Source organism: Terrapene carolina, unplaced genomic scaffold (assembly GCF_002925995.2).
Source record: "Terrapene carolina triunguis isolate 2854851 unplaced genomic scaffold, T_m_triunguis-2.0 Scaffold35022, whole genome shotgun sequence".
Classification (NCBI taxonomy): Eukaryota; Metazoa; Chordata; order Testudines; family Emydidae; genus Terrapene; species Terrapene triunguis.
Window position 1 is genome coordinate 13,337,177 of NW_020699373.1, and position 27,383 is coordinate 13,364,559.

A 27,383-nucleotide genomic window follows, 5' to 3' on the forward strand; every position below is an offset into this window, starting at 1 on the left:
CCGAAGCGCAATCCCAGCGTGACTATCATACACGATACAGATAAAAACTACACTTTAAAGAGCTGACACACAGCGTACGCTAGTCAATCGTGGTCTCTGGTTTGGCAGAGCTGCTGTCACTCCTACACTCCTGCCACTGCCGTGCCTAGCGCAATCTGACCTGTGAGTACATAACTCACATAACTACACTTACAAAAACTGACCTGCCGGGCAGTCTGTAGGGCCCCCGACAGGCTCTTTCCAGGCACGTATAAAGGGGACTCCAAGTGGCCATCCAAAAACCCTTCTTTGAACTTCAGGCTTGTCCTGGTTTAAAACCCCAGTGGGGGCCAGCAGTGCCTTTGACAGGTTGGACAATATTGGGCTGGGAAATAACGAGGGGAAAGTCCTTTGCCGGTGAAGATAAGCAGCTCCTGTGTTAGCTCAGTGAGCGCACTGCCCATCTCCTTCATTCACTGCCTACTTCGTGATGGCCTGAAAAGAAGAGAGTCATCAGGAGCTCTCCCCCAACCCCGAGGGCTGAGCAGAAGCTACACAGTGGTGATGCACTGAATCCTATGGAAGGATTCAAAGACCCTGGCTGTGGGGGACACCTCCACAGATAAACAGATACGCCAGATGCCAATATTTCAAATGCTCCATAGGGCGAAGCACCACGTCTCTTGGTGCATTTTCGGTTCCATTTTAGAAAACCTTTGGGACAGGTCATGACCACGGGGCTAAGTGAGAAATTTCACCTCTAGAAAGGATGAGAGGACGGAGACGCATGTGCGCGTACTAGGGTTTGATCTGCTAACCAGTCTTTCCAAATGGCTGATGCAAGGATCACGTGACTAAAATGGCGAATTGTACACAGTCACACAAAGAGGGAACAAATGCTTCTCGCGCCTCCTTTGCTTTAAAAAATCCTATTTGTTTATGTATGAGATGTGCGAGAAGTGGTTCTCTCTTTTCATACATTAAAGCAACTACACCTCTACCCAGATATAACGCTGTCCTCGGGAGCCAAAAAATCTTACCGCGTTATAGGTGAAACCGCATTATATCGAACTTGCTTTGATCCGCCGGAGTGCACAGCCCCGCCCCCCCGGAGCGCTGCTTTACTGCGTTATATCCGAATTCGTGTTATATCGGGTCGCGTTATATCGAGGTAGAGGTGTATTAACAAATTTAGCTCAATATCATCTCCTCCTGCTCCATATTCTGCTGTCAGCTTGGTCAAATAGCAGAACAATCGTTTTCTCACTGCATATTTCAACTCCTACCCTAAGCTAGAATATTGTTGCCGTTCTGCTGAGCAGAGATTGGTGCTTTGCGGGAGCGTTTCCCATTGGAGGAAAAGTCACTGATGGGGAAGAGGTTTTTTTTTCACCCCGCTTCTCAAAGAGAGGTGGTCACAAACAGCGAGCAGGCAAGCCCCCTTCTCAGAAATCTCAGCCCCAGCGCCAATGGCAAGTCCTCAAGGAGCCGCTCTGCCTCAGGAATGGGCACTAATTAGCGGGATTAAAGCAAAGAGCAGAAATTCTTCATGTTTGCAACAGTTCTCCCCAAAAGAAACAGCATCACAAAACACACAGCATTTATTCAAAGACTGCATGAAGAAAACACATGAATGACTAAGTAACAGAGTCACCTGATAATTCCCACCACAGTACGTACAGCCATGAAAAAAATCACTAACTTGTCAGCCCCCCAATTCCTAGTCCAGCTCCACTGTGTCCATTTAATCTCAACAGAAAACATAGGATTTCTGTGGCTATATATTATTCTAGAGAATTAGCAACGCTATCGCCGGTATTACGGTATTCAAACAGGTGCTGGAAACTCACCTTACTCCAGAACAGTCAGAGCTTCCTTAAATGAGTCAGATCTTCAAGCGTTAATTGCTCCCTGACTCAGACCCTCTACCACCTTTCCTTTTGGATGTGGAGGCTCAAGAGACCTCAGAATAGTGGATTAAAACATCATTCTGGCCCACCCCACACCCTGCGAGCGGTGAGACGGAGGCAGTTTGCCTGTCTGAAGCAGAATATCGCCACTGGCTCTAGGTGGACATCAAGCCTGGAGCACTGGAGATGGACGTACAGAAGTGACTGTCTGGATACAAAGTTTTCGCGAATGGTGAGTTTTGAGGTGGGCTAATGGAATAGTGCAAGGGGGTGAATTTAAGACCAAGCTATGCAAGTTACTCATGTGCACATCAATTGGCTTGACTCAAATGAACACATTTATTCACTGTAACAACTACTGAAAAGTTGTTTTAACACAACGTATTAGAGAAGGCGTGAGCTTTTCCGCTTGCCATGCACATCTAAGTCGCTAGCTTTATGGAGCCATCTGAGGTGTATCTTAAGGAACAATACTTCTCAGCAGCTCCACAGTGCTGCAGTAAGTGCAACGGGTTATTCACCTCGAGCATCTGAGACGATTCGTATACCAGAGACTGGACCCATCGTGGAGTTTCTTTGCCAGATCTACGCTGGAATGCTGACAAGTGTCTATTGTTTCTTATACTGATGGAAGGAAAAAAATCTCAAAATGACTTAACCTTTTCTTTAAAAAGCCCTTAAAAATGGACAAAATTCAGGGCACTGAGCCCTCCTCACTCTGGGCATGAGTGCTGCACATGCAGGAGACACAATGGTGTGGACCAGATCCAGGATTCCTACCTGCCAAGGCTGGGATTGTGACTTTGTTCCACTCCCAGGGCTGATCGTATTCATCTGCGGGCCTGTCGTCATCCTGTGGCAGCTTGCTCTCTCGCAAGCGCTGGCCCACCAAGCTGTCAGTGTCTGACTCCACACCATTGCCTTCTGGTTCATAGGGCGTGTCATAGAGCTGAATGCCTTTCTGCTGGGACTTCACGCTTTCTTGCCTTTGAAATTCTGTAGCAAAGAGAGAAAATAATTGTGTTAGGCTGACCACTGACGATACCTATATATTGAACAACTGTATAGCATTAAACACCGGCGAAAACGTTGCTGCAGACAGCAAGCTGTTTAAAGGCTTCCAAACTTCTCTCTCTATTAGGTAACTGACATGAAACAGACCCAGGTCTCTGTCATCAATATTTTGCATGAAGTAAAGATAGCCCACAGCATGAATGATTTCTCCTACTGCCCAGCTGACGATAAAAATACTGGAGGGGAGATAAGTGCCGACTAGATCACAGGAACTATGCAGCACTTTGATGAGCAGCACTTCAAATGGGTCTGGTTGTATCAGAGTTCACCATTACTCCCAATGTCATTTTGATACATGGCAGCACCCATACGCAGTCACAGAAACAGAGAGAGGTCTTCATGATCACAGAAAGATGTAAAGAGAGGCATTTAGGCGGCTATGTCGGATGGATGCCAATGTGTCTGTTTTATTTGTCGGATCACTACTAAAAAAAATAAAAATAAACATACCAACACTACACAGAACAATAGTAACGCTGATATAAATAATGGGCCTGGGTCTCTACTGGGCTAGTCCAGTTTCAGCAGGGTATAATCCAGGAGTTAACACCTCTGGAAATTTCCACTACATGCATCCGACGAAGTGGGTATCCACCCATGAAAGCTCATGCTCCAACACTGCTGTTAGTCTATAAGGTGCCACAGGACTCTTTACCACCCCTAATGTTATAACACCTCGCTTTCACACAGCACTTTCCATCAGGAGCTCTCCAAGCACTCTACAAAGGAGGTCACGTATCATTAACTCCATTTTACAGCTGGGGAAATGGAGGCACAGGGAAGGACAGTGTCTTGTCCCAGGTCCCCCAACAGCAGCGGAGCCAGGGCCAGAACCCAGTCCAGTTTCTATTCATTGGGCCACACTGCCAAGATACAGTCTACAGGTTACATGCATTACTACTAAGCAGCAGCATTACGATAGTATTTCTTTAACCTAGGAAACGTCAACTGAAGTACTCAAATAAACAAAGCCCATCCCTGCCTATAACACTGCAGAACATTCCCAGACCAAACTGATGGCTGCCGTTTTCCATCAGGGCCGCCATTATACTCAAGAGATGAAATCTGGGATAGACCAGGATGGCTACACTATTTCCTTCCTAGGAGGATAGAGCACATCAACCCCATGCAGCAGTCGTTCAAAGGGAGAGCTTTTAAGGCTCAAATGGGAATTTGGCACCTTGTTCCCCTGGAAAGCCAATGAGAGTTGGACACGTGACACCCATTTCTGCCTGTCAAAGTCTCCCCTGAAGTCCTTCTGAGAAATTCATTTTAGAGGGGAAAAACCTCTCCAGAGAAGTCTGACTAGGGCAACCAGTACTGTCAATTACAGCGCATGTCTTACCGGAACCGCTGGCCAGGCTTCTTGCAAAGGGCACCCCCGGGCCACCTGAGCGTTCGCAGTGTGGGCAGTGGGAGCAAGCAGTGTGCCACAGCTCTTCCTAATTTAAAAGAACTGACCGTCTTTAAATTCGACTCTTCCAGTAGCACATGGACAACAACAGTCAGCTCTACCGCAGTGAAAAGAAAGGGCACATTGGGGAAGAGTTTTTGGAAATGAAAAGACTCATCTCACACCGAAAGCCTCTCCTGCCTGAGTACGAAGACGGTTTGCGGGGGAACTATTCTGATCTGTGCATTTTACTGCACACGCCCTTTAACATGTCCATATTGCCACCAACACAGCTTGCTCCCAGCTTGCCAAGGGGCTGCTCTAAAGCTATGGGTACTGCAGGGAGAGCAGTGTCCTGGACAGAGGCGAGAATGAGTCTCCTCTGCCCTGCCTGGGATTCAAGAGTTTAACTGCAGCTGTGGGCCCCATCTCTGTTGGACCAGATGTAATTGGAAAAGGGAAAGGAGGCCCCAAGAAGCCGCCGGCAAGCTCTGCAGAGCCAGCTCCGGTGCAGTAGCAGTAGCCATCATGTTCAAAGCCTGACATTCACTTTCTTACTAGACCAAATAGATCTCAAGTACTTGGTACAGACCACAATACCCTGGGCAGGAATCACAAATAGCAAACACTGCAACAAACAGACGAGCCCTGTAGAGTTACTCATTTGGAAAAGGTTAACCTGGCCCCTCCAAGAAGAGAGTAATTAACCGCTGGAACAATTTACCCACGGTGATGGTGGATTCTCCATGACCGGCAAGTTGTAAATCAAGATGGGATGTTTTTCTAGAAGATCTGCTCTGGGAACGATTGTGGGGCAGGTCTCTGGCCCGTGTTATACAGGAGGCCAGACTAAATCAGGGGTTCTCAACCTTTTTCTTTGAGCCCCCCCCCAACACACATGCTATAAAAACGCTGTGCCACAACAACTAGTTTTCCGCATATAAAAGCCAGGATCGGCATTAGCGGGTAGCAAGCAGGGCAACTGCCTGGGGCCCCATGCCACGGGGCCCCCACAAAGCTAAGTTGCTCAGGCTTCAACTTCAGTCCCAGGTGGCAGGGCTCGGGGCCCCGGGCTTCAGCCCCATACAGTAGGGCTTCAGCTTTCTGCCCTGGGCCCCAGCGGGTCCAACACTGGCCCTGCTTGGCGGATCCCCTGAAACCTGCTTATGGCCCCCCAGGGTCCCGGACCCTGGTTGAGAACCACTGGACTAACTGATCTCAATGGTGCCTTCTGGCCTTGGAACCCAGGAACACGTAAACCACTATCATGAACCCACATTAATCACAAATCAGGCATCGCAGAATTCCATTTTATTTATTATCTGTAAAAATTTATTTTAAATGGATGTTTATTTCAAAACATTTTTCCCAGTTGCAGAACAATATGGGGACAGGGCCTGTCAGACAATTATTTAATGACGGGGGATGCGGAGATTCAAAAAGTTAAAGCTTTCCAATTGTAAAGCACAAGTTATTAACATCGCATCAAAATATAGAGCATAAATATCCTTACATCAAACTCTCAAATTCTCAACCAGCATTTTTCTGACTTTGCCTATCTGTACATTTTAATGGTTATTCATGGAAATATTTTCATGTGTGTGTGTGTGCGCGCGCTGAAATCAATGCTTATCAACATTTACTGATAAAAATTTAATCCTCCAAAGCCGTGTCATAATTTTGGATTTCACGACAGAGAAGTGATTATTTTTAATAGAGCAACAAAGACCTGCAAACATCACCATCCTAACTGCATAATCCAATTTTCCTCCATACAAAAAGAAAACAGATTAAGAGTTAATTGTTAAAAACAATACTTCAAAATAAATAATCAGAACTACCTATGGAAGAACAACTTCACTGCTGGGCAGAAGCATTTCCAATGTTAACTTATACATTAAAGATGCAAATAAACATGAAGAAAATCATACTGAAACCCACTGATGCATCTAAACTACACAGTTCCAGATAATTCACAGCCGTGGATTTCAGACTACACTCCCACCTTTGTAATAGTAACAACGCCTAGAAAACAGTTATCTGAGTAGTTTTTCTACAGCAGCTTAAGTGTATGAGAAAAGTGTCGTTCCACATCATTAGTGCTTTCACATAGTGAGATACAGGGAATCTTCAGTGCCTATATTGAAAGTGTGTCTTTGTAAAAGAATTTTGCTCAAGGGTGGAATTCTACATTAAGAAAACTCTCCCTGTCAAAGATCACATAGGCTGCACCCAGCTATAAGCTATTAATACCCTCCTGACGCTTGCTGGATCAGAACCACAAGTGTCTCATCCCTTTTAAATCACAGCCATATTTAGTGTCTGGCAGTTTACTAAAATGTGAAATGTGTTTTGTGTTCAAAGAATACAAAAGACAATCTTCCTAAAACCAAGAGTCCAGAGCTAACAACGATCAGTACCTGCATTTGTGCTGCAGACACCATTAACCCCATAGGAACCCATGAAAGGCAGGAGCCAGCAATCATATGTTTCAAGTCACAAGTTATTTTTACAAAGCATCAACGAATTCATAGAAAAATGACCTTTAATAAAGGATGTGGCAGGTTGCTATTTCATGCCTTCTAGTCAGAGAACATGAGCATTAAAACAGACATGTGTTGAACCCTGAAGTAGAAAGGTTTTCCGTGTGAAGCCAGGCTCTAAGGCAAGCAGAGAAATATTAAGATCCCTTTAATTTGTTTGAATTTCAATCTTTAATTAACATGTCAGACAACTATTTGTCTCAGTTAAATCACACGCGCTTTCCCCGTCAGCAGCAGGCTGAACTGAGAAGCTGCCGCACAAGCAGTGACAGTGTGATGCGTTGCTGACAGCACAGCCGGGACTGGAATACTTAAGCATTAGCTATTTGTAGGAGACAGAACATTTGTGCTGGGGCACTTTTTATGGATCTTCATGAAAGCTGTAATCACTACAGCTCTAAGCCCTAAAATAATTCTTGGAATGACCGAGGAATCTGAAAGTGTGTTAATTCCACTTTCTTGAAGTCTGGCTTTGAGGATTACAAGGCCACGGGTCTTTTCATTCAAATAGAAGCAAGAGCAATCAAGAATGCATTGAACAAAAGGCGGCTAAAGCTTTATATCGACTATTTTCTGCTTTCTTTGAAGACCCAATTTTAATGCCCTGATTTTCTCATTTATTAATTTTATCCTTTGATCTCAATGCTGAAGTGCGTTTTTCTAGAATTATGCTTATTAAAATTCAACAGCAGTACAGGGAATTGAAGTTTCCATGGAAGAAATGTACTGTCACTTTTGATGCTAGCAGGTTGAAAGTCACCACAATGGGAAGAATAAACTTACCTCCAATTCTTATTCTCTGCAGTTAGTGATTGTAACAGAGCCATGGTCCAGGTTTTCAGTCTCCTGTGTAAAAAGAACAGGAGTACTTGTGGCACCTTAGAGACTAACACATTTATTAGAGCATAAGCTTTCGTGGGCTACAACCCACTTCTTCGGATGCATATAGAGTGAAACATTGAGGAGATATATATACACACATACAGAGAGCATGAACAGGTGGGAGTTGTCTTACCAACTCTGAGAGGCCAATTAAGTAAGAGAAAAAAAACTTTTGAAGTGATAATCAAGATAGCCCAGTACAGACAGTTTGATAAGAAGCAAGTGTGAGAGTACTTACAAGGGGAGATAGATTCAATGTTTGTAATGGCTCAGCCATTCCCAATCCCTATTTAACCCTGAGTTGATTGTGTCTATATATATATCTCCTCAATGTTTCACTCTATATGCATCCGAAGAAGTGGGTTGTAGCCCACGAAAGCTTATGCTCTAATAAATTTGTTAGTCTCTAAGGTGCCACAAGTACTCCTGTTCTTTTTGCGGATACAGACTAACACAGCTGCTACTCTGAAACCAGTCTCCTGTGTGAAATTCAGAGGCTGACTAGCAAGCTAAAATAATTCAGAACTTTTGGGAGGATCAGGTTATGTGACCCAAAGGCTGAGCTAAAAATCTTATGACTTCCAACAGCCAAAGAAAAATGCATACAATATAGAGAGCTACGACTATCAAGGGAAAGCAGATAACCACTGTAGCAGTTACACTAGCGCTAAATTGCTCTTAAACTTTTCAGTAGCCTAAACTACTAAACAACTTAAGTATTTGCAGCATTCCCCTGGTATCCGCTTACTTGAGGGAATATCTTTGGAGTTAAATAGGGAAGCAGCAGAAACCCTGCAAACACAGAAGTAACATTATCTAAAGAAAACTGGAAAGTGTGGTTTGTTTTGGAGACCGGCACTGTGCCTTCTGAGAACCAGACTGATTAACGAACATTTTCTCCTCCTCCAAAGAAAATGCAGTAGATGATAAAGCTATTTTTCCAGAATCTATACAGCTCCTTACTCTCCCTGAAAATAAGAGATCTGGAAATTGAAAATGATCAGATCAAAAAAAACGTAGCCCCATCCCCAATCTAAACATATTTGTTTCCAGTTGGGGGAGAAGGGAAGTTGTTTCCTCTATCCACAAGCCAAATATTTCCATAACGTAACTACTAAATAGTTATAGCTCAATCTAGCCTGATACACTGCTATAAAAAACATTAATTAAAACCCTTGGACATATTCCAAGTTTACGTCTGATTGAAACACAAGTCAAGGAAACTTTTCTTTTTATATTTCTAACACAATGAAATACAGATTAAGGTGCAATTCAGTATTTTATGTAAATATTTGTACTAGGAACACAGTATATAAAAAGGTCCCTGAAGTCAAGGAAATGCTTATCAGCACTTAACTGGCAAAAGAAGACCAGCCGTCTGCTGGTGCGATTCTCCCAGTACCAGTATCTGCACTGAGTGGTACTATGCAATAAACATCCTGTCATGTCTTTAATGAATCTTGATGCCTTAAAAATATCACATCTGGACAGGGCCGGCGCAACCCATTAGGCGACCTAGGGCGCTAACATTTGGGGGGCGGCGACCGCGGCGGCTGGACCTTCGGCCACCCCGGTCATCGGCGGTATTTCGGGGGCGGGACCTTCCGCCGCCTAGGGCGGCAAAAAAAAACTGGCGGCGCTCCTGCATCTGGACTATGCTTGCATCAAAGGATGGACCTGCCAGGACTGCGAACTGTCTGATCCATGATGCACGTTGTGTCACCTTTAGACTGAAGCTATATCTCCATGCACCACATGTCGGTGTCCTGATGATACGGCACCTACACCACAACGGCCTATTACGTTGGTGCTTCAATGTTACTCCCATTGGTCACAAGAGACATTGACAGCATTCGGACACATCACTCTGTTGGGTCTCAGGCTACCCTGAATGCCCCAAAGGAGAGCGGGGGTGGGGTGGGAAGAGAAGGGAATGGACACACACCCAATTGGAAGGGATGGGGGGGAAGGACAACAAATGGTTAGGTGCCTTCCACCTTTGGCACAGCTGACTAATGGGGAACATACAAAAACCGCCACGCATTTCAGCTACTGAACAGCATCAGCAGTCGGTCAGCCCCACAGTGAGATACAGCCACAACAGCACCGTCAACCAAAGAGCTGCACCAAAGACCAAATTTGGAACTCTGAACCACTGAGGCAGCTGGTCTCTTCTGGGCCCATGCAAATCCCACAACCCCGAGCGAAGCGTGGAAGAGCTGGGGACAAAACAGCATTCTCAGCCAAGAGGATCCCAGAAGAGAACAAGCTTCCAGAGGAGATAAAGGTGGATAGAAAGCTGGCTAGATCATCGGGCTCAACGGGTAGTGATCAATGGCTCCATGTCTAGTTGGCAGCCGGCATCAAGCGGAGTGCTCCAAAGGTCGGTCCTGGGGCCAATTTTGATCAATATCTTCATTAATGATCTGGAGGATGGTGTGGACTGCACCCTCAGCAAGTTTGCAGATGACTCTAAACTGGGAGGAGTGGTAGATACGCTGGAGGGTAGGGATATGATACAGAGGGACCTAGACAAATTAGAGGATCGGGCCAAAAGAAATCTGATGAGGTTCAACAAGGACAAGTGCAAAGTCCCGCACTTAAGACGGAAGAATCCCATGCACTGCTACAGACTAGGGACCGAGTGGCTAGGCAGCAGTTCTGCAGAGAAGGCCCTAGAGACGAGAAGCTATGGACGAGAAGCTGGATAGGAGTCAACAGCGTGCCCTTGTTGCCAAGAAGGCTAACAGCATTTTGGGCTGTATAAGTAGGAGCATTGTTAGCAGATCGAGGGATGTGATCATTCCCCTCTATTCGGCATTGGTGAGGCCTCATCTGGAGTACTGTGTCCAGTTTTGGGCCCCACACTACAAGAAGGATGTGGAAAAATTGGAAAGAGTCCAGCGGAGGGCAACAAAAATGATTAGGGGGCTGGAACACATGACTTCTGAGGAGAGGCTGAGGGAACTGGGATTATTTAGTCTGCAGAAGAGAAGAATGAGGGGGGATTTGGTAGCTGCTTTCAACTACCTGAAAGGGGGTTCCAAAGAGGGTGGATCTAGACTGTTCTCAGTGGTATCAGATGACAGAACACGGAGTAATGGTCTCAAGTTGCAGTGGGGGAGGTTTAGGTTGGATATTAGGAAAAACTATTTCACTAGGAGGGTGATGAAGCACTGGAATGGGTTACCTAGGGAGGTGGTGGAATCTCCATCCTTAGAGGTTTTTAAGGTAAGGCTTGGCAAAGCCCTGGCTGGGATGATTTAGTTGGGGATTGGTCCTGCTTTGAGCAGGGAGTTGGACTAGATGACCTCCTGAGGTCCCTTCCAACCCTGATATTGTATGATTCTGGCTGCCTCTAGGGAACACTGCAGATCTTTCCTCTTCACAAAGGCCTTTCCAAACTAGGAAAAGCACGGAGTTACATGGGCTCTCCTTCTGCCCAAACAACCCAGCCAACCTAGCCCTCAGAACAAGTCAACCCAAAAAGCTCAATACAATCAAATACAATTGAAAGAAAGCCCCACACCCTCTATCCCAAGCAGAGTTTTACTGCAAAAAGGGAGAAGTGCCAGACACTCCATGGAGTCCACTAGGGACTTCGCTATTGCTCCTGATTTTACACGCAAGGGGCTTAGATACTGTGGTGATGGGCAGCAGCAGCAAACCCCTCGGCCTGTTATAAACATTCTCCAGCTCAAACAAGGCTACTCAGAGACCTACTGGGCTATGCCAAAGGCCGCTCTCTGCCCCGTCCCTGCCTCCCGTGTGTGCTTACATTACAGCCTTTCAGCCAGCTCAGGACACGAGTCAGCCCGTTGGTGCTGTGCAGGTTAGCTAAAGGCTTTGCATAGCTCTTTTCCAGTTTGGGTGAAAAGAGGCAAGGGCCCAGAGGTGGAACCCTCCCTCCAACCCTACCTGACTTACACTGCCCAGCAGGCCCTGCCAGAGGGAGGGTGGGAGCCTCTAGACTGTTAAGCAGACACTTAGTTTGCAGCCTCCTTAGGTGGCACAACCAACGTATTGGTTTGAGGGTCTTCTATTTCCTCAACCAAATGCTTTCATCGGAGCACAGCACCAGATTGGCAAGTGCTCCAGAATGTTAGCTGATCAGCCAAGCGCTCCTCTATGAAAGCTTCAACACACATATTACAATACACTAAATGTTTATTTAAGAGAGAGGCTAATTGCTCCATCAAAGGGTTTGCAAGGTAAAACTGTTCCCCCTTTCCGTGTATTTATTTTGCAGCAATCATTCCGGGGGCGGGGGGGGGGGGGGGGGGACAAGACACTTCTGTGTTACATCCAACAGCAAGCAAAGGGGCAGTCTTTACAAGGGGTGTGGCGTTGGGGCTGCAGAGCCTATTGGACTCTATTCTACCTTCAGTGCCCATACATCACTCTTATAAACAACAACAATAGCTGGCCCATGCACTGCGCGGGAAGGAAAGACACCTGAGCATTTAGCTTCAAATGCCAAATGTTGGCAAGGGTAACACAGCGAATTAAAATATATTTGAACAATCACCAAACCACGAGTGCAAGTGGCTAGCCTCCAGGCTAAACAATGCCCAGGAACTTTACGTCCAGAATTCTCCCCAGGGCCAAGATTGCCCTGGGGAAAAGGCAGGGGGGCAGACTGCCAGAGAGCCCGTTCTGCCTCCCTGACTGTCTGGGTCCAGCTGTACCAGGCCTGACAGCTGACTCCAGGGGAGTGCTGGAGTGCACCAGGCTCCAGCCACGGCATATTTCTAAACTGGAGGTGCTGGTGGGAGGGGTGGGGAATGTCTGCCGTGGCGGTTTAAACCTGCCAGGGACCCCAACATACATAGAATATCAGGGTTGGAAGGGACCTCAGGAGGTCATCTAGTCCAACCCCCTGCTCAAAGCAGGACCATCCCTAACTAAATCCCCCCCTCAAGGATTGAACTCACAACCCTGGGTTTAGCAGGCCAATGCTCAAACCACTGAGCTATCCCTCCCCCCTCATAGGGCAATGAATCCCCTGTTGAGGAGACGTGGACGCGTCTCACTCCGTTTGCACTGTAGGTGCCCCAGTCTGTCTCTACTTCCACAGCTGTGGTGGTCCCAGGATATTAGAGGGACGAGGTGGGTGAGGTAATGCCTTTTATTGGACCAACTTCCGCTGGTGAAAGAGACAAGCTTTCAAGCCACACAGAGCTCTTCTTCAGCTCCTACGTGTCCAGGCTTCTGCCACAGCCTCAGCGTTAAGTATGTTTGTAACCTGTGTAAAAAAAGTAATCAATCGTGTGGCTAGTTCTAGTCCTGCCACTCCACATTGCTATAATGGGTTTTTCAACATTTTATATGCTGAGACTCCCCAACATCCGTGACGGAAATGCCTGCCTAAGACATTGCTTTATCAATCAGACAGCACACAGTCACTTTCGCATGCATCACTGAGAAATTAGAGATAGAGGGTAATGAAACACAGACACATTAACCAGCAGACTAATCAGCTGAGGCATGACAAATCTGCTCTGACTCAACAGTTGTGTCAGATTCTGAAGTGTACTGACCCAAATAGATCAGCTGTAAGTAAGACAAATAGACCCATCCATTTCCTGCCACAGATTCCCACATTCGTGCATAGTTTAAAGCCCAGCCCTATCTGTTCTATTGCAATTATTCAGCTGGTTTCCCCAAAACCCTGGTTAGCGAGCTTTTGTTCAACTAGATCAGACAGTGCAGATAACACATTGGAGATGAAACTGCTACAAAGTACACGTTTCTGAACAGCTAACCTCGGAAATAATTCCCTACATAAAGCATGACTGACTGCTATTTACGGCTTTGGTGCTGCTAACAAACAAGAGAAACAAAAGCTCTAGAGGAGTATGAAAAATGCACATCAAGAATTATGTTACTAGGATCAAATCTAATACTGCTTTATATATATTAGTTATCCCCACGAATGGCAATGAACTACCACGTCCCAAACACAAGTGACAGGTTCATGGTCCCAGCATTTCGTGAGAGGGGTGTAGTGATGCAGTTAGCTTACACTAACCATGTCCTGTTTATTAAGCTACTTGCTGAAAATACTTTGCAATGATTTTATGGTTCTTTCAGGTGAAGGCGACTACCAGTGCCTCTTAAGTGAGAGCTAAGGCCCGAATCCAGCGAAGTACTTATGCATGTGCCTAACTGTAAGCACCTGAATAGACTTCATGAGGGTACTGCAATGGAAATATTCACCTGCTTAAGCACATGCTTGGCTAAAAGCACTCTGCTGGATCAGTCCCACAGAGAGCAGTGATTAGAATTCAGGAAGTCTTGTCTCCCAGTTCCGAGTTCAGAATACACCACTCCTCTAGACTGTGGACCTACTGAAGAACTAAGAGGAAGGAAGGCGGTCCTATGGAGAACTGAAGATCACTTACCAAAACTCTATCCTTAACAGAATTTCCTCCCAGGAGAACTGGATCGAGCTTCTTTGCCATCTCGGTATTTATTAGCAGGAAGAGGGAAATCTGCCTGTATCTGCTGCATAATATGCAAAACCTTATCCATCCGAGACTGAATACCAATGTAATACTGTCCTCACCAGTTAAACGTGCATATTTAAGTACCTCTAGCTGCAGGATTCTTGGCATCAAAGACAAAGCAAGACAGCTTTATCATCCAAAAGTTAGACATATTTCTGTGAGCAAATTTTCAAAGCAGACAGATGAACTATATATAAAGATGTTTACTACTGGAAGTCTCTGAATGATTAAAGGTTAATTAAATAGGCAATGAGTGACCAATAATAAACTGCAATAGATGTGAACTTGTTTTCTAGCCCTGCTGGTCATCTGGATCCACTGTCATGTCAATAAACCCCATGTTAAAATCATGTTCCTGAAAAAGGGGAGTCCTGTGGCCCCCGTGACAGCAGCTGTTGGGGAAGGGGCTCATCTTCGGTAGGACATGCAGAAGAGTGCAGCTGATGCAATCATTGTGACAGTGCAGCTTCTGAAATATGTATTCAGAATCCAAATGAACAAGCCCCGGAAGAAGAGTCTAAACAGCAGACGACACTGGACAAGATGTTGCTCTGCTAAAGCAACATACAAAGAACAGTGCGGCCTCTGCCTGTGTCTTGATTTTGTGTTGGTCCATCTCACCTCTCTTGAGCCCCACCTACCAGAGACAAGTCTCCCAACAGCAGCTGGGAACATGATCCTGTTTCAGATAGGGGGTTGCTCAGATAATTGAGGAGGTCCACTTATAGACAAGGGGTCAATCCAATTCTCACTGAAAGACCCAATGGGGGTCAGTGGGAGCTGGATCAGGCCTGGGAAGAGGGGTGCTTTGCTCCTGTGGACTCAGGCCTTGTCTACCCGGGGAATCTGCCCAGACTCGGCAGCCAATGACCAGCCACTGATATGGCTGCACTGGAGTGGACAAGGAAAGCCAAGATTTACACCCCTGTTTGAAACCAGATTCTAGCACAATGGTGCAAGTCACAGCATTTCTTGTATATGCTTGAGATTTCGCAACTTCAGGGGCCAGCCATCAACTGCTGGAACTGGTGCAGTTTCCCCACCCCTGAGAGCAGAGACTGTTGCTGATTTTTGTACACCTCCGTGCACATTCTTGAAACTTACGCCCAACCCGGACTAGATTTAAACCAGCAACTTAGAGGTGAAACTTTCTACATCACATCACTCGTCACCTGAGCCTTACAGCCCAACCTCATATATAAAAACTTATTTCTAACCCCATATATAAAAGCTTGTTTCACTGGTGTGGTGCAGCCATCTGCTCAGTGGAGGGACGGACGCATTTCCAGAATACAGACTGCAATGGAGATCTCTACCAAATTGGTAGGTTTTGATCTAAGTAAAGCAAATGGCCTTCCAATCCATGCAGAATGCCTAGGACTGGAGGGAAAGACATATGGGCATGCAGCCCCTCTTCCTTCTTATTAATGAGCCATACTCCAAAAGAGAAAGCACTGGGAAGCGTAACAAAGTTCTGAAGGGATGATCGGCGGGTGACTCAGAACTAAGTTCACATCCAAATGATTTAACCAAAAATAAACCACCAAACCAACCCACAACACCCTATCACAGCATACCCAGATCCCAGCAGTGTCTTTATAGCCCCCCAAAGGAGGAGGAAAATCCAGAGGCTTCATGTGACTTTGTTATTGCTATTGATTTTTCATGGAAGGCGCTCCGATACTGTGATGATGGTCAGCAGCATAAAACCTTAGGAGATAAGACCATAAGAATGGCCATAGTGGGTCAGACAATTGATCCATCTAGCTCAGTAACCCGTCTTCGAACAGTGGCCAATGCCAGGTGTTTCAAAGGGAATGAACAGAACAGGGCAATTTTCAAGGGATCCATCCCATCATCCAGTCCCAGCATCTGGCAGTCAGAGGCTCAGGGACACCCAGAGCATGGGGTTGTCCCCCTGACCATTCTGGCTAATACTCATTGATGGACCTGTCGTCCAGGAACTTCTCATTCTTTTCTGAACCCAGCTATCCTTTTGGCCTTCAGAACATCCCCTGGCAACAAGTTCCACAGATTGACTGTGCGTTGTGTGAAGAAATACGTCCTTTTGTTTGTTTTAAATCTGCAGCCTATTAATTTAATTGGGTCACCCCTAGTTCTTGTGTTATATGAAGGGGTAAACAACACTTCCCTATTCACTTTCTCCACACCAGCCATGATTTTATAGACCTCTATCATATCCCCCCTTAGTCGTCTCTTTTCCAAGATGAACAGTCCCAATCTTTTTCCATCTCTCCTCATATGGCAGCTGTTCCATACCCCTAATCATTTTTGTTGCTCTTTTCCATTTCTAATCTTTTTGAGAGAGGCAACCAGAACGGCCTGCAGTATTGAAGGTGTGAGCATACCACAGACTTATATAGGGGCATTATGATATTTTCTGTTTTATTATCTATGCCTTTCCTAATGGTTCCTAACATTGTTAGCTTTTTTGACTGCCGCTGCACAATGAGCAGATGTTTTTGGAAAATATCCACAGTGACTCCAAGATCTCTTTTTTTGAGTGGTAACATATATGTATAGTTGGGATTATGTTTTCCAATGTGCATTACTTTGCATTTATCAACATTGAATTTCATCTGCCATTTTGTTGCCCAGTCACTGTTTTGTGAGATCACTTTGCAACTCAAGTATCTTGAGTAATTTTGTACTATCTGCAAACTTTGCCACCTCACAGTCGTCTACTTTTTCCAGATCATGCATGACTATGTTGAACAGCACTGGGCCTAATAAAACCCCTGGGAAAACCTGTTATTTACCTTCTCTCCACTGTAAAAGCTGACCATTTACTCCTACCCCTTGGTTTCTATCTTTTAACCAGTTACTGATCCATGAGAGGACATTCCTTCTTATTCCATGACAACTTACTTTGCTTAAGAGCCTTTAATGAGGACCTTGTCAAAGACTTTGTGACAGTCCAAGTACACTATATCCACTAGATCACCGTTACACACGTTTGTTGATTCCCTCAAAGAATTTAACAGATTGGTGAGGCATGATTTCCCTTTACAAAAGCCATGATGACTCTTCCCCAACAAATCGTTCCTCAGATCGGTCACCTAAAAAGAATGGCTGAGGTTTGGGAATCTCCCTCACATCCCCTGCGGTGAAGACTGATACAAAGAATTCATTTAGCTTCTTCGCAATGGTTCTGTCTTCCTTAAGTGCTCCTTTAGCACCTTGATCATCCAGTGGCCCCACTGGTTGATTAGCAGGCTTCCTGCTTCTCATGTACTTAAAATAATTTTGCTATTACTTTGAGTCTTTGGCTAGTAGTTCTTCAAATTCTTTTCTGGTCTGTCTAATTATAGTTTTACATTTGACTTGCCAGAGTGTATGTTCCTTTCTTTTTTCCTCGCTAGGGTTTGACTTCCAATTTTTAAAGAATGACTTTGTCTCCATCTGCCTCTTACTCTGTTGGTTAGCCAAGGTGGGATTTTTTTTGGTCCTTCTTTTTATTTTGGGGTATACATATAGTTTGATCCTCTATTATGATGTTTTTTTAAAAGTTCCCATGTAGTTGGCAGGCATTTCACTCATGACTCTTCTTTTTAATTTCCATTTAACTAGCCTCCTCATCTTTGTGTAGTTCCTCTTTCTGAAGTTAAATGCTACTCTGGTGGGCATCTTCAGTATTCCCACCCCCCTCACCTCCAAGGATGCTAAACTTAATTATATCATGGTTGCTATTACTGAGTGGTTCAGCTATATTCAGCTCTTGGACCATACCCTGTGCTCCGCCTAGGATTAAAGAATTGTCTCCCCTTGTGGGTTCCAGGACTAGCTGCTCCAAGAAGCAGTCATTAACTAGGGGTCTAGATTACTTGGGGGAAGCTGAAAGCACTGAGGAAAGAGGATATTTTCAAAGCACAAAGGGCAGCTAGAAGTGGGGCATCTAACTCCCATTTGTGCCTTTGAGAGGCTCCCCCAAACCTACTAGTGCATGAGCAATCTGTAATATGGACTGTCAGCAACTGCAGCGAAGCCCATGGGTTCTGTTCAGTGACCACTTGTCACTGATTCTTCTTTCAAATCCTTCAATTACGAACCTCTCTCTTTGTACCGTCTTCTCCTACCCCCCTCCTCTTTCTTTACTGCAACATCACACTGACAAGACCCTTCTCCCCCCGGAGTGCTTCAGGAGTTGATTAGCACCAGGGTCAAAGGAACACGAGAGAGCACAGACATTTGGAAGGCTTAGCTGGCCTCAGCCCTTTTTGGTAGACCTGCACAACCACTGTCCCCTGCCCTGCTCACCCTCAAGTGCAAGTCCGGACCCTTATCACCCCAACGCACAGGGCCAACCTATGGGCGTAGAGAAGGTTAAGAGGAGGATTCTTTAGGAGACACCCCAAATATAAAGAGTTGGGGTCCAGGGAAGGGAGGTGTTTAGGTCTCTCCTGCTGGAGCAGTGGAACATAACTGCTTGTTTCTCCCAAACTCAGCCTGAAAAGGAGCCTTCGGACTATCTTCACAAGATGAAGGGTTAGCACCTTTTTATAATGCAGGGTGAGAGACATTGATATTCCTATCGCTCTCCGAGTGAGGACGCCCTTAGCCACTCTGCAGGGACCAAAGGCCAGCTTCTGCTCCAAGTGGCATCACTCATTCTAACTCAGCCCACCCAACTGAGCTGCTTCCTGCTCTGGTATTGGCTCGAGCCAGCCGTTTGTGTCTGCTGCGAAGCATGTGTCAAGACAGCGCAGCACTCAGGCAAAGTGCTCAGCGCAGAGTGATGGCGATGCCCAGTGACTGCTGCCGAGGAGAATTCCTTTCAGGGGGAGCTGGGGGCAGAGGATATTTTTATTGCATTCTCTTGTCTCCCAAGCTCCTAGTTTTGAAAGCAAAATGGGAATTCCTTTAGTTTTTGCAGTGATCTGAAGGCAGAAATTTATTTCACATTCTCCCTTTCCCCCAATATCCTCTTTTCTATTAGATGAGTGCTGGATCAGAAGTTTTAATTGCCACCATAAAACTGGTATAATCTCTGCCGACTTCCCCTCTTCAGAATGAATTAATGCCAGTCAATTTGGCAGCTACTCCAGACAGGCCCCCTATCCATTCCCCGAGCGAGGAAAAGGAGAGGAGCGGGAAGCCTTCCTTCGTGGGAAGTGTCTGGTTTCAGAACGTCTGGTGATGCTTGGCCAGCAACCAGCTCTCTGGACTCTGCTGTAACCTGTTGCACCATTACACTACCAAACCCGGCTTGTACTTTATCTTGCATGGCTCCAGACAATAAACTAATGCTTCCCATGGATTCCCCACATCAGGGACAGGATGATGCAGTAATTCCACTAACAGTGTCATGCAGCTAACAACAAGTACATCCATCTACGCTGCAAATAAAAACACAACAAAACCAAAAACCAAAACCACGGCAGCAAATCTCAGAGCCCAGGTCAAGTGATTCAGGCTCACTCGATGGGGCTAAAAATAGCAGCATAGATGTTCGCGCTTGGTCTGGCGCCTGGGCTCTGAAACCTGGTGAGAGGGTAGGTCTTAGAGCCTGAGTGGAACACCCACAGCGCTATTTTTAGCTGCGTAACACATGCCCAAGTCAGTTGGGCTCAGACTTGTTACCAGTGGGGTTTTTGGTTCACCCTGCCCCCCATCCCTTGCAGCACATAGACCTCCCCTGTAAGGACCCAGGGTCAACCCACACTTTGGTTTCCATTCCCAGACTCAATTCTCTGCAAAACTCATTCTTTACCAGATCAGAGGAGCAGCAACCCGAGTGTTGGATCAAAGCTTGTCTCCCCCACGATGCGGGTGATGGAACTAATTTTTGATTTACTGAATGTGTTTTCAGAGACCTGTTAATATTTTAATGTTTCATTTACGTCTCTATAACCCACCCTGAAGCTGAGCTCCTGGCGTGTCCTTTTAAGCAATGAATTCTGTTCCGGAAACTCCTCTAGGATTGGCACAGTCAGGCATCCAGACTTAAAAAAGGGGTTGAAAAATGGAAATTCCCCACAAGAAGTTGAGAAGTGTGTGGTGTATGCGGGAGCTACTCAAACCAAACCATTTGCCTTCCTCTGCTCTCCCCTACGGCAGCAATTAGTCAAAATACTGAGAGCCGCACTAATACGGATTGCCTAGAAACAAAAAAGAAAAGCCCTGCTTTCACGTTAGGCCTCCTTAGGAACACAAGACAACAGCTTTGCCAAATGGACACAATACCAAACGGGAACAGAAAGAGGAGCAATAAGGGATAGGATTCCATATATCAAGCAAAAGGAGATTTTGAAAACAAATGCCGTTTTGTCCGTTGATGTAAGGGACATTCTTTTGTTTAACCCGGTTTACTTTTCAGTGTCTTGTGTCTTTTTTCCCCCCATTTTTACTCAGAAACTTGGCACAAATCCAGGACAGACTGCCCACATACCTATTTTAAAGAACAAGTCAAAATAACGGTCTGTCTACCCATGAATAAAAGCAGGGACAGAAACAGCTGAATCCGAGTGACGATCATTTTACCACAATCCGGAAAGAGGGCTATATCATTTTTCACTACAGCCCGTTTGACTTCTATAGGAATTACTGAGGAGAAAACGCTAATCCTCCTTTAGTCGCAAGGAAGCTACCATTTGAACAATCTATACAAGGCGTGCTGGTGGTCACGGTGCTTCGGCGGTCATGGTAACACTGACATCTGTGTTATAACAATTCCCATCTCAAGTTTAACAAGCTAGAGTGTGAGATGAACGGTTAGGTCATGATTCTATACAGCACAGACAGAGGAAGAGACTTTGGTAGTCAAGAGACGGGTGCTGCTCAAGAATATTTTCAAGTGAATCTTTCCTGTAAACACCATTAGGGAGCTGCACAGTCCATGACAACATACCAATGTGAACAAGGGTTTAGAACGTCTGGCGAATCAATGTATGATAAAAACCTCCTTCAAATATGAACTTCCAGTGGGGTAGCAGCTACAGGGGGACTCTGCCCAGTTGAAAACCCAATTATGTATAATTTCTTTAATTACTTGATCTTAGAAAAATTACTATGTACTTATCAAATTAATGGAAAAATCAGCTCAATCTGTGTCAGCGCTTTGGAATTCACCATTTTAATTTAGACCACATCAAAGCAACCAACACCAGGATACAATCGACAAGAGATTTCTCTCTGAGCACCACATTCTTCCTCCTTCGAGGATCCCTTTCGCTTTATTTACAAGGCCTAATGCAATAAGCCACAACATCCGAATGCATGCTCACAGCTTAGTGGACACTTGCGTTTCTTGTTCAGAGGTGCAGAGCAAGTGTCAGAACATTCGGGTTCAAATCACTGAAGGAGTTTTCCTGTAAAGCCTCAAGGCCATGTACCAGATGGGGTGGGTATAGGGTCACTTTCAGCTCTGTGGGTTTATCCATTTGCTGTATTTTTAACTTTGTTCATATCCCTGGAAGCAAACAGAATGCAACAAGGAATGCAACAAACCACCAGGCCAAATTCTCTTTGGGTCAGGGAGTTCTGAGGAGAAGAGGGCTTTTTAATTACCAAAAAACCCATGGCTGGAAAATGAACCCAGACAAATTCAATTAGAAATCAGGCACACATTTTTAACAGGGAGGGTGATTAACATCTGAACGAACTACTAAGGGGGGGGGGGGTATCTCCATCTCTTGTCTTCAATCGGATGTCTTTCTGGAAGATCTCCTTTGGCCACACGCACAAGTGGGCTCAATACAAGGGTAACAGGGTAAAATTCTATGGCCTGCATTCCACAGGAGGCCAGACTACAGGCTCACACTGGTCCCTCCTGGCTTTAAAAACCCGTGGCCCTTATACAGACAGCTTGGAACCACGTGCACCCAGCTTGTCGAGCTGGGGTCCTTGAGGAAAAGTTGACTTGTTTATGACCTTTCCACCCTGTTGCTCTAGGGAGCCCACAGGACGCAGCCTAGGATTCTGAGGCAATTGTCCAAATCCAGGCCACTTGTGCGGTGAAGCAGCAGCTGCAAACAGTGAAACCTCCCCCAAGAGAGAGGGCTGAGATACGAGCCCTAGCACGGTGGCTCTCCACCTTTTTTGGATCAGGACCCATTTGTAAACATTGATGGCCAGCCCACAGCGGAGCGCAGGCCCATAGCCTCTGCCTTTGCCCCCTAACTCCCCAGCGCTCTGCAGGGCAGTGCGCCCGGCTGCCCAACTCTTGTCAACTTCTTGGGAAAGGCCAAACGTGCGTGCCTGGCCCCTGGCACCGAAGCGAGCCCCGCGGCGCTACCAGCAGGGATGGCAGGGCCACGGTTTGTATGGCCAGCCCCGGCCTCACCACGAGCGCCCAGCGCGCCGGGCAAAGTTTGCACGGGCACATGCGGGGCTCTATGAGGCCCAGCTAGCTTGCAGAGCACCAGGTGCTCTGGCTGCAAAGGTACCCCACGGGGACTCTCCCCTTCCCACCGCTCCTCTGGGATTCCATCCCCTGGGACTCTGGGATCCCCCACTGCTTTGCGAGGCAGGAATAATCCCTCCTTCCTGACCCCCAGTGCTCCCCAGCTGTGCCGGGACGGAAGGGACTGCTTGGGGGTCCCCTCCCTCTCAGGGCTGCTGCAGCCCAAGGCAGGGGCTGAACCCAGGGACGGTGCTGGGGCTGGGTGGGATACCCAGGCAGCTCCCTTCTGCTGGGCTGCCCTTGCTTTCCTCGCCAGCAGATCTGCATCTCCTACTCTCTCAACCTGCCTCCCCCCGCCAGAGCCACGACATGCCCTCCAAGCCGTGCGGCGGGCCGCTTGCGAGGCAGCTGGGCACCAGCAGAGGCTGCCACGCACAAGGCAGAAACAGGCAGGCAAGCCAATCATCCCCACCACTTCCCTTCCCAAGGCAGTCAGCTGGGGGGGGGGGGGCGGAACGCGAGACCCCTGCACCCCAGTGCAGTCTTTCCCATCACCCTTCGCGCGTTGCATTCGACTGGCTGATCGGTGGCACCTACATGTCCGAATAGCTTTATGGGTATGCAAAGTGTTAACACACAGGGAAGCACAAGCGGCATCTATTTAAACCCACTTTTGGGTTGCGACCCCTGGGTTGAAACGCTGCTCGAGCAGACTCGATATACAGCCCAGACCGTCTTGCACATAGATGCGGTTAGGGTAATTAGTGCCAGCTTCCTCCCTCCCACTCAGTACGGAAACACTGGAGCTAATTATTTTGTTTTGACCACCCAGGTGAGGGAGCCAGATGGTCTGCAGGGAGAATTCCCTCAAACCTAGCCAATGACAGTAAGGAGAAGGACTCTGACACAATCTCTACTTGGCCTTTCCCTGGCTCTCACGAGCCAATTGTCTGTGTCTGGCAGAAGGCTGTGATTTTAGTAAAGGGAAAGAGTTCCCATCCATTCCCTGGCCTATGACTTTCCTGTTCGCTTGGGGAGCTTGGCAGAGAATGTTTGTAGGGAGGGTTGGCATGCCAAATCTCAGAGAACGCCACTTGCAAGGGGGCAAAACAAGAGTTACCCTGCAAACCTGAAGTTTAAACATTCCGTACGGCATTTGTTTACAAGGCTTTTTTGTTATTTGTCTGCACCGCCAAGCTTCAGGGGTGTCTTACTTCGAAACCCAGTTTCAATTCAAGACCATTTCAGTGACTGACTGACTACTGTTGGCTCAAGTACGGCAGCACTTTATAATAATGTGGCCATTAGCAACGTATTGGGCTACTTAGACAAGTGTACTACTCCCTTCTATGTAGAATATTTGTCAACATCAAGCAAGATTTGAAACCAAGTATTTTTTGTTTTTAATATTCTTGAGTAAAACGAATTCAGATGGTTTCTGTATTTAATGTGATAATCAACCAAGCTCGTTTTCTCTTTCAGAGAGCAACCGCGTTAGAACAAAAGCCAACGACAATCCAACATCCATAATAGCTTTAGGCTATAAAACAGATTCATCTCTTTCCAGGTCCTTCTTTTTAATAGCCATATTTTCTTAGCTATTATTTGTGATTCAAACATGGATATTTCTCCTTTTATGCCAGTCAGAAAGGTCACATCATAAAAATTCATTCCGGTCAGGATCTTGCTGAGTCAGCACTTCCTGATAGCCCCTTTGTTTTCCAATCCCCTCCTCTCAAACCACCAGAGCAGAGGGATCACAACCTTTTTCACAGCATGAACCACATCTAAAAGGTGATTGCAAAAGAGTTTTTATTTTCTTTAGCATTTCTACAGGGGGCCTGAAAGGGGTGGGTGACCGGGTGGTTTCTTGTTTTATTTCAGTTTGTTTTATCTGGTCTTGTTTTGTACTTTCCAGTTCTCAGCTACGTCAAGTGGGGTCTGCCCAGGTTTTGCTGGAGGACTCCTGGGAAGAGCTCAGGAAGGTTGACTGAGATCCCCAATATATTAGCTGAAGTACTGAATCTTTAACCTAGGCATTTTTCTCCCAAAGTGTCAGACAGAAGTTTGTTCTTGTAAGCTAAAACAGTTACACATTCCGAGTAAAAACCCATCCACCCTCTGGTGCACCACTCCCGCCTTCACCTCCTGCGATGTCACCATTCCACTCGCTGTTTAGTCAACATGGAGTCTGCGCATGCCGGCAGAAACTGAAGCACGTCTAACCCAGGGACACGGATATCAAACCACCGGAGTCCCTTCTAAGCCTTCTTTATAGAACAAAAAACAGAAAAAATAAATAAAGGGGCCCCAGCCCATCTTTTTTGCCTTTGCATGTCATCTTAGAGCGAGAGAGAGAGAGAGACTGTCTCATGGATACCTGCCCCTCCCATTTGAGATCGCATAATATCCCTGTGGCAACGGCAGCAATTTCTTGCACAGAAGAGTAATATTAGAAGAGTACTTAAGGTATGTTTAGTTGTTTTAATGCAATTTAGCAACACCCCCGGACCACCAGCAATGACAGAAACCTAGGACCAACCAACAATCCACAGTCCATCAGCAAGCGCTCCGTGGGCCAAAGAGCTAGCCCCGTACTTACACCAGAGAGGACATTCAAATTTATGAATACAGAACAAAGATACTGGGAAGGGTGAGACTACAAAAAACAGCCGTATTGTATGATGGAAGTATCTCCACCAGTCAGTGCTTTGTGAGAGAACGTGATGATGCCTGTGTTACAGCTACTTTATACAGCTCTTCCGACAATCCGTGGTTTCTCTCGGCCTATAAAAATTATATACATCTTGTAGAATGAGTACAAATTTCCTCTGGAGAAGTCTTCTCCTTTTGGCCTGCTTCCTTAATTGCTAGTTTGACCTATTAGAAAGCTATAGTTTTGTAAGCATAGTCCTCACTTTGGGTAGCCAAATAGCACAGCACGTAAGTTTTCCCCAAGCTACTGATTTGCTTCTGTTGTCTTAGTGGTAACAATCAGTAGGGTTTGTTGCACTTGCCTGCTGCCTGCCTGAATGATACAAGAAGGAATTCTCCAACCCACACAGCCAGCTTCTCGGATTCCAATCTCCTCTTCTCAAGCCTGACCTATGCTAGGAAAAATAACTCCCATTATTCACCAAAGGTGCAGCTCCAGTCATTCAAACAATGGTGGAGCCATCATGTAAATGGGGCTCCGGCATTTTTACTGTAGTGCCATCTAACCTTGCTCCAAATAATCTAGGACTACAACCGTAAGAGCAATGGGTTTTATTACCTTCAAAAGGGGATCTTCCTGAGAAGATCAGACAAATCCTCTGGCCACCTTAGCAAACACCACAAGACCTCCACTGTAACCAGCACGACATTTACAACAAACTCATACACACACACACCGGCTGTGATAATGGGGCCTACAAATTTATCCCAATTGTATGCTCAACTGTAAGAGTGGTGACCGTTCATAAGACGTCAGGATAACCTATAACAATAACAAATGCTGACGGGAAAAGGTATGAATGGGAGATGGACTGAATTAGTTCAAAACAACAAAAAACACCTGCTGATATAACTCCAGGACCGTGTGAAGATCATTCTGGTAAACAAGAAGCGTGGGGCCAGAAATCAATGAACCAAAATTGGCACGTCGGAAATTAGGCCTAATTGGTGAATAATGAGGCGAAGGGCCATTCCCCCATCACTCCATTTTGGAGTCCTTAAGAGAAAGGGGCTACAGGAAGAGGAGGCAAAACACAGCAATTCCTGAATGAAAGAAGGGGAAGGCGCAAGTCCCACCATCGCGGCTGCCACCCTCACCGTTTCCTGCAAGCCAGATTTACCGTAGCACCATTGGACCTTCCCTGAAAGATGTCCAGATCAGACTTGGCCAGAGACAGGGACCCAGCTGGCACTACCACCTCCACTGACTTTGGCTAACTCCCAACCACCACCTGGGATGCGAGACTTTGCCATCACCCCATGTCCTTTTCCTTCCCCCGCCTTATTTCTTCTCTTTCCTGTCTCTCTTCTTTTGCCTAATAAGAGTCTGGCTTAGCCAGCCAAGACTTCTATTTCGTAACCGTGCTGTAAGCCTGTGACCGGGAAGAGGCAGCTGAAAGCAATGCCCTAAACAGCCTGGCACTGGTACAAAAGTTTGCAGGTCTCAGAGCAGCTAATAAGAGCACGTGCTGCGCCTGTGTTTATCCAGCAACAAGGCTGCAAGTCAAAGTCAACATCAGAGACAGAAGCTACATTTTCTCCCTTTGCTATTCTTTGGTCTCCCCTCGTGTGTGTCTGTCTTTGTTGTGTCCAGCTCATCTCAGCACACTTCTTCTCTTTTCTCTGTATACCAAACCCCAAACTTTGTTTAACACTGTGAGGTTGGATAGTTTCAGGGTCATGGGAACACCTTTGACCCTCTGGACCCATATATTCCATTTCAATTAACAAGTCTCCTCCCTCCCCCCAAAAACAGCTACTTTCAAGCAGCTTTTTTTGAGCCATCCTAGCCAGAGACTAGAGAAAGGCATGAGAGTGCATGGCGATCCTGTTTTGCTAGGTGGAAGATGCTCAGATCATATGGTGATGAGAGCTCGTTGGAAACCCGAAGGTTGGCAGAAGCGAGGAGTAAGTTGGACATTGAGGCTGGCGGTCTGACTAAGACACTGCTGCTATTTCCCATTTCCAGGAAGGGGACGTGAAATGTAGCCAGCAATCTTTTAGAGTTATTTTTAA

General features: G+C 46.2%; 1 protein-coding gene across 1 annotated transcript in view; it reads right to left on the reverse strand.

Annotated features, from left to right (window-relative positions):
* The window catches only part of LOC112117649 (SH2 domain-containing adapter protein B), a 136,702-nt gene that overhangs the window by 50,356 nt on the left and 58,963 nt on the right, over window positions 1-27,383 (reverse strand). The window contains exon 3 of the mRNA XM_024215686.3: window positions 2,670-2,885. Within this exon, the coding sequence (XP_024071454.1) occupies window positions 2,670-2,885 (216 nt within the window). The remainder of the gene's footprint in view (window positions 1-2,669; window positions 2,886-27,383) is intronic.